General features: G+C 41.7%; 1 protein-coding gene across 1 annotated transcript; it reads left to right on the top strand.

Moving 5' to 3' along the window:
- The first annotated feature begins 5582 nt into the window (after positions 1 to 5582).
- LOC308082269 (keratin, type I cytoskeletal 18-like) lies at positions 5583 to 14417 on the top strand. The gene is made up of 7 exons (XM_080423970.1): positions 5583 to 6169; positions 8268 to 8350; positions 9315 to 9471; positions 10876 to 11040; positions 13034 to 13159; positions 13543 to 13763; positions 14067 to 14417. The coding sequence occupies exons 1-7, from the start codon at positions 5690 to 5692 to the stop codon at positions 14104 to 14106; spliced, it is 1272 nt and encodes a 423-aa protein (XP_080280096.1). The 5' UTR covers positions 5583 to 5689; the 3' UTR covers positions 14107 to 14417.
- The last annotated feature ends 1274 nt before the right edge of the window (positions 14418 to 15691 follow it).

Here is a 15691-nt window from a genome sequence, read left to right on the forward strand (position 1 = left end):
ATCATTAAAGGAGTAGTTCACCCAAAAAATGACTTATTTTCTATCAATTGCACACCCCATGAATCCTTGAATCCATGGATTTATTTTTGTTTTTGTGGCATTCCTAAGCCAATAATTTGATTCCCGTCTCCTACCGGCTAATGTATCCGCTAGGAGAGACAAAGTAGATTATACCCGATACACACCCGTCATCAAATTATTGGCTTAGGAAGCTTACTCCTTCAACTGTGTCAGGATATGTCCGCCAGGCCAGGTGACCTTTCATCACCTGGCCAGGTTGCCAGGTGATGAAAAAAGCATGTACTGCATGTTGTTGGCCGCATGCACTTGCATATTTTGTGGGTTAAATAGCTGGATATTTCATGGCAGGATTGTCTTTAGTAGAATCATATATACTCAAAGCCAAGTATATTGATAATGTGTCTTTAAATGATATAATGTTCTTCATCACAGCATCATGAAGTACCAGGAGGCGCTCCCCAATAATACTTATACACTGTCTGATGCAGTAATTGCAAACTGTGTGTGTCTCTCCCTTTGTCCCTGTCTGTGTCCAGCGACACACATGCTCGTTCATCTTACTTTAAGTCAGTGGTTCTCAACCTGAGGGTTGGGACCCCCAGGGGGGTCGCCACATGATTTTGGGGGAGTCCCCAGATCATAGTGAAGTGACAATTTAAATACCTTAACAACAAACTATACTATAACAACAAACTATACTATAAAAACGGGTCAAACATTGGCCAAATTGTCAAATAATATAAGAAAGAGGCAAATAGTGTGAAAATACAGTAGCTGATCTACAAGTTCACAAGCTCATGAGCTTGTTTTCACAATATTTATCTGTGGAACCGAGTCAAACTAAATGTAACGCCTAAACTCCTACATTCCAATTGCTTGTCAGGATGGGGGGGTCCCCAGTTCAAATATGATTATTTGGGGGGTCGCGGCCTGAAAAGGTTGAGAACCACTGCTGTAAGTGAGTGGGGTATATGTTGTCATATCGACATGTTTTCATGTTATGTGGACTTGAACTGAATAACCCTGTGCGCTGCCATGCAGGCTTCTGTCCATTTCCTGTTCAGCTGGTCCGGTGTACCAGTTTAATCCAGTTTGATTTTATATGGACCGACTGAACCGGTTAATGTCATTATGAGACATGCTGGCAAGTAGAAAATAGTCTACAACAGCAACCGGTGCCGACGACACCGTGTTTACTTACTGACGACACTAAATCCATCTTGTACTGCATTAGTAAAAGCAATATATGACAATTTGATTAACATTATTATTATTATTATTATTATTATTATTATTATTATTATTAGTTGGCAAGCACTTGGAATTGTAGTTGTTGAGGTATTACATATAGTTTGACTTGGTTCCAAAGATAAATATTGTGAAAATAGCCGATCGTCTATTTTCCCCCAAAAATCCTCTTTCTTATATTATTTGGCAATTTGGCCAGTGTTTGACCAGTGTTTTAGGTATAGTTTGTTGACTACTTTTGATGCAGTAATGTTCTTTTTTTATTTAATTTATTTTCTTTCTTTTTTTGTATTAAAAGGGTCGTAAATTGTTACTTTACTGTCATCATGGGGACCCCCCTAAAATCATGTAGGGACCCCCCTGACTGTCCTGACCCACAGGTTGAGAACCACTGCTGTAGGTGACTCAGCGGTAGTGTGTAACACATGCAATGCAACACGCATGTTGTTGGCTACATTTCATACATGCAAAACTACTTTATTTCCCCTGTTAGACTAAACTAGCAGAAATAGCAGAACACATATTCAACCTGACAGGAATCCAATACTCATCTGTCACCTGTTATTATCCTTATTATAATACTTATTATTACCATCTGTAATACATAGTTAGAGATCTAATCAACGGCTTAGATCTTAACAATAACTATGTGAATGATTGAATGGATAATTTAATGTTCTTGTCTGGCTGCCTCAACACAGCCCATCCCTTACAGGATTATTCAGAGACATTTTAAAGAACACAGTATCTCCAGTACCAACATGCTGACACCAAAATAATAAACGAAATACCTAAATACCACGTATACATGACTCTGATCAGAAGCACAGACAATTTAGTAGGCTAATTTTCAAACTAGAGAGTGGAGGGCAAGAGAGAGAGAGAGAGAGAGAGAGAGAGAGAGAGAGAGAGAGAGAGAGAGAGAGAGGGGGGAGGGAGAGAGAGAGAGAGATAGAGAAAAGAACAAGGAGAGAACAAGCAGAAGACAGACTTGAATGTTAACTTAGACTAGGTGATATACATATACAATACAAAGAACTCAAAGCTATAGGTAACTCTCTCTAGGTTGTACTCGGACGAGCCCTCCTATCATCTTGATCCTCCATACATCTGACCATAGCTCACACACACACACACACATATATATATATATATATATATTATATATATATTATTATATATATATATATATATATATATGTAAAAAATGCAATAATAATGCAAAAACATTTATTTGCATTTGCTCCCCCCCATATATTTTCATAATAAAAAAGTGCCATATATCGTATAGTATCGTATTGATATCGTGAGCCCAGTATCGTGTATCGTATCGTGAAATTAGTGTATCGGCACACCCCCTAGTTGCTTCCCACAGCGAATGTTTGCTTGTTGGGAGCTCCTGGTGTCTATGGCAGTGATCAGCCAGCTTCATTCTCCTGGCTGCTGTCTTCTCACGTACCCTTGGTAGCCCCCCATACATGCTTGTTGGTAACATGTCGTGCTCATTCTGGTTGGTGTTTAGTATCGCTCATTGCATCAGATTTCTGTATAGGACAGGCTTCAGGGTCCAGCATTCACAGCCATTTATCGGAACACCGTCCACAAAGATTAAGCTGCTGAACTTGATATGTCGTGGCGTGGGAGCCTGGACTTCCACACTCTGATTCTGCTAGCGCTTTCCTTACTTGCACTGTTGAAGTGACCCATGAGCCCAGGTATTTGAAGTCACTGATTTTCTTTTTCTTTCTTGCCGAGTGCCTCCTATTGTTGCTATCCTATTGCTGTCCTTTTGTCACGCTATAAACATAATATTGGTGTATCTTTTGTCACAGATTATTTGCACATAATCGTTAGCCTCATAGCATAATTGCCTAACTCTCTTTTTGGTCAAATTCATATTTTTGCCTAGCTCTACTCTCCTAACACTGCTGCATCATTGTGCCTTATATGTCCTAAGCCAATCAGAATGCTTGTTACAGTGATTTAATGTCAACTTTTTGACCTGGGCAGAAATGATTTTGAATGTAACAAGCATTCTGATAGGCTGATAACATTGGCATGAAGGCAGGATGAATCAGCAGTGTTTGGAGAGTAGAGTTAGGCAGATTTGTTTTACTTTCTGCCCAAGTCATCGAGGTGACTTAGCCAGAAAGTGATTTTTGTTTTGTTTTGTCTGTCTGTCCTGAAAAGAAATATGAGTTAGGCAATTATGCTATGAGGCTAACGATATGATGAAATGCATTTAATCTAATCTATTAAAGGACGACTTCACCGCTTTTCAACCTATCTTCATATAATTGGTCCTCACTAATACTCATGATAAAATGGTACAATTTTTTTTTTACTTGGTCTGTGTCTCAGAGGAGGGCTGTGGACAGTTCAGAGTCCCGTCTACCAGTGACATCATCAATGGGGAATCAAAGCTAATAGAAACTGCAGGCTTTCTATTCCTGGAAAGTTGCAATGCAATAATAGAAGCCATAGTTCTCGTGTTAATAAAAATCTAAATAAAAAATCTGAAATCTTGTTGGAAAAAAGAAATCATGCCTAACGATGATGTCACTGGTAGACGGGTTTCTGGACTGTCCACAGCCCTCCTATGAGACACAGACTGAGTAGAAAAAAATGGTACTGTTTTATCATGAGTATTAGTGAGGACCAATTATATGAAGATAGGTTGAAAAGCGGTGAAGTCGTCCTTTAAGAGCAGTGGGCAAGAGCCTTGAGGGGGCAGTTATAGGGTTAAGCGTGTTGCTCAGGGACACTTCGACACATAGACCAGGGCAGAGGGGTGAACCCGGGGACCTTCTGTTTCCCAGGTGGCATCTCTACCCATTCAGCTATGGCTGCGCCATATCATCAACATCTGTGTTTTTACTTGTAAAACCTAAAGAATGGATGTAACCTATTCTTTCCCTTCAATTGTATTCCTTAATCTAAGCTCAAATGGCGATATCAGCTTACCTGAGTTCTTTATGCATTTCATCTCTTGTATGGACGTCTATATGTGTCTGAAACCTGAGTATTGCCCTTTAGATGCTCAGTATGTTCATTCTATTTTCTTTCTTTTTTTTCTTTCACATTTATTTATTCAGGCAGGTCAACTGAGAAGAAGCATGAGCTCAGTTCGGGGCTCTCCCCAGGCTGGCAGAGGGAGAGTAGTGCCCAGGATTACAAGCTTAAGCATTGGCACTGGGTGAAAAATAGGGTTACAAAATCGTGGAATAAAAATTTAGGAAGGTCGATTGAGAGCCAGCTCTCTTTTCCGATGATGCCCTGATTACAGTAAACATAGCAAACTATTTAAACACAAATAAATTACAAGATAATAGACATTTAAAAATGTAGTACAGCCAGATCTCAGAGTATTCCTCACAAGTTTTTTAAAGCGATCAGGTGAAATCAAGTTCTCCAGTTCCACAGTAAGGGGCATAGTAACAAAAGGCCATGTTGCTCTGCTTTTTAACCATACGAATGCGATCTCAACCACATGTATTACCAAGTATCTTTTGTTGTCAACAATCATTCAGGTGACTCCAGTGAAAGATCTGCTGTAATATAGTGACTTTGGTATTTGTGAAAGTTAATTTGGCGTTGAGTAGAAAACATATGTATTATACTAGTAAGAAGAGTGCAGAGACGAATTGAATGGGTTAGTAAGGAAATTCAATTTCTTTCTTTCTGTTTGCAGTGAAAGAGTTCTGTGTACTGTTTAGAGTAGCCAGGGAGGCAGTCCAACAATGTTTATTTTGGGGAGTAGCAGACCACATATTTAGAGGCCATGTAACAAGCAGTAAGCATTATGCCTTTTATGGAAAAACCCGAAGGAATTTCGCTGCATGCCTCCAATAAAGTCTATTTTTCCATGTACATTGTTTTTCTCCTAGTTTCATTTCAGTTTCTTCTTTGTTTAGGATTATACTGTATCTCCATATCTCCTGCACCTTTGCATATCTTTTGTCATTTGCTCCGCTTTATGTATTGACTGTATTTCAACTTCCAGCAGATAAACTGCTCGTGTAGATTCATAAAATACATTGCTTTTACAAAGTTCCTGCGTGTGTTGTGTAGTGTACATTACAAACTTTCCTGGAGACACGGCAGAAAACACAAAACCACTGGACAAAATGGGGAATGCGTCTGTGAATGAAAGAACGAGAGATGAGGGCGGGAGGAAGGATGAGGGAGGGAGGACGGAGGTATGTGGAAGTGGGCCGGCCCAGGAAGGCCAGCTGTGATTGAGGGACACAGGCGGGGTGGAGGCGGTTGGGAGGGGTGGGGGGGGGGGGGGCGAGTATAAGTTCCCCCCTCTCCTCTGCCACGGCCACTTTCTAATCCAGCCCAGGCGCAGTGCAGAGCCCCGAGTTCCTCCTCATTCCTCCTGTTCTGTTCTCCATTGTTGCTTCCATCTCTCTCCACCATGAGCTACGCCAGGTCCACCATGCAGCAGACGCCCTCTGCGCACATCTCCTTCAACCGCTCCATGCCCACCCAGCGTGCCTCCAGCATCTACGGCGGCGCCGGCGGGCATGGCGCGCGCATCTCGTCCGCCTCGTCCTTCTCCGGCCTGCGTTCCGGAGCCCCCTCCATGATCTCCTCCTCGTCCGCCTACAAGGTGAGCAGTGGCATGGGCATGGGTGGAGGAGGCATGGGCCAGGGTGGTGCTTCATCCCTGTCGGCCGGCGCCGGCGGTGCCAACAAGGGGCACGTCATGGGCAACGAGAAGCAAAACATGCAAAACCTGAACGACCGCCTCGGCCACTACCTGGAGACGGTGAGGCACCTGGAGCAGGCCAACAAGGAGCTGGAGACCAGGATCAGAGAGGCCCTGGAGAAGGGGGGACCTGAGATGAGAGACTACAGCAAATTCACCCCCGTCATCGAGGACCTACGTCAGGAGGCAAGTATATACAGAGTACAAATGGGCCCTCGTGGCATCATGAAACCCAAAGGGTCAGATTTTACACTTTTAACCCATTAAGACCTCTTAACTAGATTTCTTTGGCTATTCAAAAATAGCAGATCTACAAGCTCATAGCGCGGCACTAGCTTGTAGATCTGCTATTTTTGAAAAATCTTGAACATTTGTCCAAATCTTTGAATACATTTTTTTTTAAACAACATTTTTAGCTAAAATCTTTGCTTCTGGCGGTCCCTGGAACAACATATTTTGAGATGGGAGTACGCGGCCAAATACATATAATTTTTTGGGTCCTTGAAATGAAAAAATTTGAGCACCACTGATATATCAACTTACGCTTTTCACAAAACTGTTAGGATTTAGAAAACATTTGTAGAATCGGCCTCAGGTCTTAATGGGTTAAAATCAAATTAGTTGTGTAGAAATAGTGATGATGACATTTAAAGGATTTTGTGAGTCAGTGTGGGTGGAGGGTGATGGAGTTACTTTGGCGAATAGATCAAAAAGGGTGCGAAATATGAGGTTAGACAAGGGGGTAAAGAGATGCTGATTTTGAGTATTTGATTGCAAATGCTCACCGAGGTGCTTGATAACAAGAAACTTAATGATCAGCGAATGCATGTGACGATGATCATCCCTTGTACTTGTGACAGCTGTTGCATAATCAGTTCATTGTATTCTATTCGTTGTATTCCGTTTGTTTTGGGATAGAAATGAGACAGCCCTTTCCAAGACTTGTGATGGTTATCCCTACATACAGTATTATGTGAGGAACTTGGCTTTTGGTAGATTATCAGATTTCAAGCCAGAATGGAGGGTGTGGTAGCTATATCCTCTTACAACCCCCATCCCCCCATAAAACTCTCTCTCACGCCACCAGCATGACTTCCACTGATTCATCAGAAATATAGGGAAATAATGAATCGTCATGCGGGTAGACACAAAAGACCCTATAAACAACCCTCACACAACTATTACAAACATCAGCAAGGACGTTTCTGAATGTAACTAGTAGTGAGTGAGTGGTCAATATACTGCAACACGCATGCTATGGCGTAGGAGGGATCCAATGGGAACCAGATGTGCAGTACTCACAAAGAATCCCACACTGCCAGCATGTGTGTGTGTGTGAGTGTGTGTGTGTGTGTGTGTGTGTGTGTGTGTGTGTGTGTGTGTGTGTGTGTGTGTGTGTGTGTGTGTGTGTGTGTGTGTGTGTGTGTGTATGTGTGTGTGTGTGTGTGTGTGTGTGTGTGTGTGTGTGTGTGTGTGTGTGTGTGTGTGTGTGTGTGTGTGTGTGTGCGCGCGCGCTGCGCGCGTGCATGAATGTGTGCGTGCGTGTGTGTGCGTGCATGTGTGACTGTGTGTGTGTGTGTTTGTGTGTGCACAGATGCATGTGTGTGTGGTTGTACAACAATCAGCCTCACTCAGCAGAGTCAAATGTCACATTCTTTCCTGCTAGAGTCCATGGCTCTTCAATGCTCTGTGACTGATGACCACATCGATGGACGCTTTGCTCCACTTAGTAACAACCCTACACATACAGCAACAAGAGTTTCCCTTCATCGCCGCCACTCTCCACAACAGGATGCCATGGATGCATTAAATACACGAAAAATACACAGTAGTACCCAACATAGTAGTACCCAACTGCATAGAAACACAATTACACTATACAGTGTCCACGCCTACATAAACACACATACAGAGAGAGGAAAAATGGAAAAAAGGGAAGTGCCTCTTTGGGGTTATTAGGAAATTCAACTCATTCTTCCAAAAGTACTAAAACAAGGCAGGTTTGGCAGGCAACGGTCATATTTTCCTGTTCATCAGTTTTTTGGGTTCCTCTTTTCTGTAACTGTTGCCATAGATTCAAACATGTTTGTCCACATTGTGTAATGGGACTCTACGGTTTCTATGACACACGGGGAAGATGATGCTTCAAACAAATATGATGCAAATTTTTAGAGAACCTACACATAAAGAAGAGTACGTTGCTCTGGAAACAGCCAAGTGTAGAACAAACAAAAATACACATAATATTGACCTCTGAAAAAAATCTTTTTTTTCTCCCATCCAGATCTTTGATAAGACTGTGGACAATGCTAGTCTTGTGCTCCAGATTGATAACGCACGTTTGGCCGCTGATGACTTCAAAATAAAGTAGGTTTTTTTACTTTTATTTTTTAACCAAGTCAAGTAGTCAAATGTTTATGCAGCTTTAAATGTAGACTGTTATACTGTTGCTTATTAAATCAAAGATGACTGCAATCAAGTAACTGCTCACCATTATTAATTATTTTGACATTTGATATTTTACATCGGCCAAAAGGAGCCCTTATACTTATAAAGACACTTTATCTTATCGGATATTAATATCATCTCTCTTTGGTACAGTAAGTATGTAGGTTTTAACTACTGAACCACATTTCAGTAAAGAAAGGCTTACTGCCTCCCTGCCAGGTATAAGGTTGGATATCAGTAGATATATAGTAGATCTATATCTATATCTGTAGAGGTATAGTGTGAATATCAGATATGCACCAGATGTGGACTCTCAATCTCAATCATATCGCACTTTTGGAGAATCTGAACCATGTTTCATAAGAAGATGGAAAACAGTCAAAACACACACACTCACACACACACACACACACACACACACACACACACACACACACACACACACACACACACACACACACACACACACACACACACACACACACACACACACACACACACGTGTTGCATCTAAAGCAGTGTTTCTCAAACTTTTTCATGTCAAGGACCCCCAAAATGATATTTGGCCGCGGATCCCCATCTCAAAATATTTTGTTCCAGGGACCCCCAGAAGCAAAGATTTGAGTTAAAAATGTTCGCTTTAAAAAAGTATATATATTCAAAGATATGCACACATTTAAAAAAAATAAAAAAAATAGCAGATCTACCAGCTCATGAGCTTGTAGATCTGCTATTTTTGAACAGCCAAAGCTAAGTGGTTAAAATGTTTGTGACGCTATGTTAACTAATTTTGCTGGGGACCCCCTGGTACCCCTCCAAGGACCACTGGTGGTCCCCGGAGAACCACTGATCTAAAGTATTCTGTCTCTGTGTGAACCTGCAGGCTGGAGAATGAGCTGGCCATCCGTCAGTCTGTGGAGGCAGACATCGCTGGGCTGAAGAAAGTCGTGGATGACACCAACATGAGCAGGATGAACATCGAGAGTGAGATCGAGGCCGTGAAGGAGGAGCTCATGTTCCTCAAGAGGAACCATGAGAATGTGAGCTATCAGCCATTTTTCACAGCTATTGTAAAGCTCAAATTCATTGTGTAATTTCCTTAATGAACCTCTATATAACGGTCAAAAACGGTGTGTAGATGCTTTCTGTCTATTCGGAATATTTAAAGGTTACTGGCAAATATTTGATGACAAATGGCGTGTTTGCCAGTAACCAATGCAAAGGAAAGAAGTGAAGTATACCAAAGCTATAATCAGGGGTGCAATGCTCACTGGACGGCCTTGCACGCCATGCCGGAACCTATTTGACCAGGAGCACACGCAGGCACACGCATAGATTTAAAACTACTTTAAATTCACACTTCAACAAAGTTTTCAAAGGCTCCCGACTCACACCTAACGAATTAACATAGGAATAAGCCTAGATGCATATCAATTGTCCATTGTGTGACTTGCAGTGTAGGTGTTAAGCGATGTGCGCGTCACGTCATTGAAATAGAGTGCAAGAACATACCAAATGAGCATTGCATGCCTGGCTATAATAATATTCCATTTACATGGAAGATAATTAAATATAAGTAAGTAAGTCGGAGAGAGGCTTATTGTCGGTACCAGCCAGAGCGCGGGTGTCTATCCCCGTTTCGCAGTGAGCTAGAGCAGGGCTCCTCAAAGTGGGTGCCTTGACGCAAGTCAAGGGGTGCCTCAGAATACTATAATATTTATATATAATATTTATATATAATATAATATTTGGAATTATTCAATGTCACTTCAGTTTAACCACTTAGACCCTCTCGGACCTTAGTCAAACTGTACTTGCTGCGTTCTATTTCAGCCTGCAGTGCACCAAGTCTCTTCACCAAAAATAGCCGATCTACAAGCTCACAACGCGTCACGTTGTGACGCGTTGTGAGCTTGTAGATCGGCTATTTTTGGTGAATGTTCCCCCCCAGAATAGGAATGCTGGGGTTAAAGTGATTTAAACGGCAAGTATAAAAGATATTTTCAGTCTGTCCTAATGGAAACACATATTCTCTCCTATTTTCCTCGTGACATACCATATCTTTGGGGGAAAGATTTACATATTTACGTACCGTTAATATGACAAAAGGTGCTATAAAGTAACGATGTAATTCAGGGGTGCCGTGGATGAAAAGGTTATTTGCAGGGGTGACCTGAGCCAAAAATGTTTGAGAACCACTGAGCTAGAGTCCTGAGAGATGGATTCCTGAAGTGGAGCGCAACACTGTACAATGAGCTCACAGTACTTACCGCACGACTTGCCACACACAAGCCGTGCTACTCATGCACTGAGTTGGCGGTGTGCGGGATCGAACCCATGACCTGGTGGTCAAAACACGAGTGCTCTACCGACTGACTCTACCCGGACACTCTTACTGACTTAATTAAGTATATTTACTGTGACCTTCCTTTACTTCCATGCAGGAGGTAATGGAGCTGATGAGTCACGTCTCCAGATCAGGTGTGCAGGTGGATGTCGACGCACCAAAGGGACAAGACCTCGCTTTGATCATGGATGAAATGAGGAATAGCTATGAGAAAATGGCTTTGAAGAATGCTGATGAGCTCAAGCATTGGCACGAAAATCAGGTATAATAGTGTTTGCTTTAATGTACACTTTTAATATTTGTATATTGTTATTATATTAAAGGTATCATGACATTCATTTTCACTTTTTTTATTTTCAATGTTTTATTTGGGGTTTTATGACCTCAATTACACCCAAAAAACCTGAACTTAGAACATTCAGTGGATTTTCTGTGGTCTGGGGTTTTCTGAATAACTAGGCTGAAAAGTAATCTGAGCTTGGCCCTTCGACAGTGAGGTCACAGTCGATTAATCCCGCCCACTCTCCTCCTCGCCCCTCCCCTCCCCTATCCCTTCCTTTGGGGGGGGGCGGAGCAGAGGCGATGATTGACAGGCAAAATCCCTCACCAGCGACACCCGCAGGCAAAGATTTCTTTTTTCATTGCAGTTGAAAAGGCTTTAGAAATGTGAGAGAAAAACACCTGCCATGGATCACTGGAATGGAATTTTCACTTAAAACTTTTTGTACACTTTTGAAGGACCATGACAAAGACTTTGAATGTGGTGTAAAAGTGAATGTCATTAAACCTTTAACCATTTAGACCTGAGACCGATTCTAAAAACGCCTTCTAAATCCTGACAAAGTTTTCTGAAAAACATCAAATATTTATTCAAAAATTACAACTAATATATGTCGCTATATACTGCACTTAGCAACAACAACCCCAAAAGGGGTTCCCATCCTGAAAGGTATAGTTACAAATAGGGGTTCCCGCCCAAAATGGGTTAATATACATTTTTTGATGTAATATATTATTATTTATGTTAGAATGTTAGCCCAATTATGCTGACTACGTCCCACCAACATTTCGTACTTGTACTTGTGTAAGTCAGTGATGAATAAAACATTCATTCTTTTTTTACATTTTACATTTATTTTTGTCAAATAGTACGCAACAACAATGCGAGACACAAAATGACAGAAAGATTAGATCAACAGTAGGCTACTAGACAAAAAGACACACACAAAAAAAGGTTTGTTTTTGGTGGGAGGGAAGGGCCCGTGTCTCATCAGAGAAACTGAAATATTTCCAAGTAGCAATCTGGCTGAATATCACTTTCCCATTGTCTGGAGAACCAATTGAACATATCTCCCCAGAAATTGGTTATTATTGGACACTGCCAGAATAAATGTGACAGAGGCCAGGGCCGGCTCTAGGCAATTTGGCGCCCTAGGCAATATTTTTCCTGGCTCCCCCCCCCCCCATTTAAAAATAAGAGCACCTCAGTCTCTTTTAAACAGAAAGTAATTCAGAAGACAGGAGCCTATCCTATGTCTGACAGCGCCACGCCACCGTTTTTTTGTTTTGTTGGGGGCGCCCCCCCTTTAGTGGCGCCCTAGGCAACTGCCTACTCTGCCTAATGGGCGCGCCGGCCCTGAGAGAACCCTCTGCAATAACACATCTATTGCACATAGGGGAGACTGATGGACCAATTTTACTAAGTTTAGATTCGGATTAATGCAATCTGTGCAATACTTTAAATAGAATCAACAGTAGAATTGATAGAACAGCCATCCTCCCACAGCTCACCTGATATTGAAATGCCCAGCTCCTCAGCCCACGCAGCTCTGAGATGACCAGAGTCCACGAGCAGCAACAAAAAGGGAAACTAAATGTTTAGAGTTTGGATGTGAAAGAATTATGTCATAGAACATGTGGCCCTTGGTTTGTAAATTCCAGGATATGTTCACTTACAAAGTGCCTAATTTGAAGGTACTGGAAAAAATGGTACCTGAGGAAGATGATATTTAGTCTGCAATTGAACAAAAGAGGCCAGTTTATTGTATAATAGATCTCCAATGCAGCTCAGTGCCCTCCTCCTCCAATCCGAAAATAAGCCATCCATCATAGTGACGAATAAAACATTCTTGATTGCTGTGTTGCGTTACGTTTGACTGGGAAAGATTTCATGGTTAATTTCATGCTTTGTAAAGTGTGACCCACGTTACTTGTTACTTAACAAGCCTCTGTATTTCCCTCATCTTTCTCTTAAGGCGTCAGAGGTTGTTGCACAGGTTTCACAAAACACAGAGGCTCTCCAGGGGGCTCAGGTGGAGAAGAGTGACTTACACAGACAGATCCAGACGCTGGAGATTGAACGTGCATCTCAACAGAGCTTGGTAAGCATGTCCTTTCAATCATGTTTCCTTCCATTCCTTCACAAGTCCTACAGTACCTGACACCAGGGTCGGAATTTCTCAATGGAAGAGTGGAACCTCACTGCAGACGTGCTAGTTATATTGTATAAAACAAACTCTACTGGTTAAAAATCATCTTTCATTCATTCAAATAAGGCCTGGATCATAGCTTAAAGTTCCATACCCTCAATCGTTCCAAGATGGCTCACACGTACCCAAGACTCTCACAGTCAACACTTTTGTCAACACAGAGTAAATAGTATAATAACATTTCCTTCCATATTCAGTTTCTGTTCTTTAATCACATTTCTTGATAACTTGAATAATATACCATAACCATATCATGCTTCATATTCCATCTACAGAAAGGCTCTTTAGAGGACACCTTGCAGAACACAGAGATGCGTAACAACATGGAGACAGAGAAGTATAACGACATCATCCTCCGCCTGGAGGAGGAGTTGGGGAACCTGCGTGCCAACATCGGTCAGCAGACCCAGGAGTATGAGGCCTTGCTCAACATGAAGATGAAACTAGAGGCAGAGATCGCCACCTATAGGACACTCCTGGACGGTGGAGATTTTAAGTAAGGGTGTTTTATGAGAGGATGCATGGGAAAAGGAGTAGGAGGAAAAAAGGAGAGGAAGGGTCTATGGGCAGTGGTGGAAAGTAACTAAGTACATGTACTCAAGTACTGTACTTAAGTACAATTTTGAGATACTTATTTATTTATTTATACTTTACTTAAGTAAAAATTGTGAGTACTTTTTCCACCACTGATGGTGGTGATGATGAATATTCAAAATTGTGAATATGATGAGCATGGTCATTAGTAACGTGAATATTTTTAAAAGTCTAATCTGTGTTTAACCTGTGTGTGTTTTTACAGGGATGATGACGCTTTTGATTTGAAGGCTGCAATGATGTAATGAAGAATCTGGGCAAAAACTACAACCACAATGGAAACAGATAATAACCATACTGTTCATGAGAAGAAAAATAATCCTACCAGTTGAATCAGCCAAAATTGTATTAAAGCCAGTAATTATAGGTAAAGACATATTTGTAATGGGGCCAGTTTTAAGGGCATGTTTAAACTTTCACTCCTGGGCATTGCCTTTCATTTTACAGACTGTGGGCTTTTATATGTGAAATTTACTCCCATCATCATGTAACCCGGTTCAGAGGTATTCAGAGGTATAGAAGAAGAGAACATCAATAAAAATCTGTCCATTGTTAACTGCTTTTGTTCATTGATTTAGTATCATATGACATGCATGTCTTGTGTTATTTTGTGTGTGAACCACTGCCACTGAAACATAATTATGTCCACAATGCCTCCCATGATGGAAAAAGACATTTCTGACGATCATATACGTAAATGTTGCAAAAACCCATGATGAAGAAGACACTAGAATCCAGATTCACTACTTACTGTACATTACATAATTCATAGGTTTAAATAATTTAGATATATAGATAGATAGATAGATACACCCCTGATTGCATGACTCACCTGTTTGCTCTCTGCTTCACAACCTTTCTCCTCAGTCCCTCTCACTCTCTACCTCTCTCCTCTCGCTCTCAATCCATTCCTCTCTCCCACACCGGAGGGCAGAAAGGAGCTATACTGAACCATGACTGACCGGACATGACATGTCTCATCCTTCCCCCAGTTCACCTACACTTGCACATTTAATTATCGTGTTAATAAATAATTTAACCTTCAATGGAGGTGAATATAGCATGTAGTATAGTATGTTTGCATGCAGATGGGTGTCAAATGAAAGGAAATCCCAACATAAAGTGACTTTGTAAGGTGTTGGGGCCACCACATGCTGCTGGAACAGCTTCAGTGTACCATGGCATACTGTGAAAGTCCATGGAACTCTTGTGGACGGGATGCAACACCATTCTAAAATGTATTTCAGATATTCAAAAGATATATTTGTCGTTTTGATGACGGTGTCTGAGAGTTCTCTTAACACATCAGTCCAAAACTGCCATATAGGGATGTTCTATCGGTTTGAGAAGGCCACAGCATATGATTCACATCTTTTTCATTCTCATCAAACCATTCAGTGACACTGTTTATGCCCTGTTTATGGGGGCGTTGTCATCCTGGATGAGACCATAACCATGAGGAAAGAAATGATTAATCATAGGATAAAGGTGATCACTGAGAATACTATCAATAACTTGATTTTGCATTGACCATTCCCCCTCCAATCCCCCCACCATCTCCCCCGCAGCATAACAAGCGACTAGACCCGCTCACTGAAGGGGTCATTCAGACCTGTACCGTTCTTTTGATGTACGTACTGTATGCCACAGAACAAACTGTGTGTGTTCTCAGCGGTGTTCTCCCTACAGCGCGTGGCTGGCAGCATGACGCTTCCTGTTGGTGCTTGGGGCGCACGCACGTTAATGACACGCAGCTGCGCTGGCAGGGTGTTTTACACTTGAGTCATGGGGTCGTGGCCGTCAGGGCATGAAGGGGACTGGGGGGTAGCA

Source organism: Gymnoscopelus braueri (assembly GCF_963280865.1).
Source record: "Gymnoscopelus braueri genome assembly, chromosome: 3".
Lineage (NCBI taxonomy): Eukaryota > Metazoa > Chordata > Actinopteri > Myctophiformes > Myctophidae > Gymnoscopelus > Gymnoscopelus braueri.

Excerpts from the sequence above, each read along its gene's own strand:
- LOC308082269 (XM_080423970.1), top strand. The coding sequence starts at position 5,690 with ATGAGCTACGCCAGGTCCACCATGCAGCAGACGCCCTCTGCGCACATC. Across the intron at positions 11,041-13,033 it reads AGCATTGGCACGAAAATCAG|GCGTCAGAGGTTGTTGCACA; the intron begins GTATAATAGTGT and ends CTTTCTCTTAAG. Across the intron at positions 13,764-14,066 it reads CTGGACGGTGGAGATTTTAA|GGATGATGACGCTTTTGATT; the intron begins GTAAGGGTGTTT and ends GTGTTTTTACAG.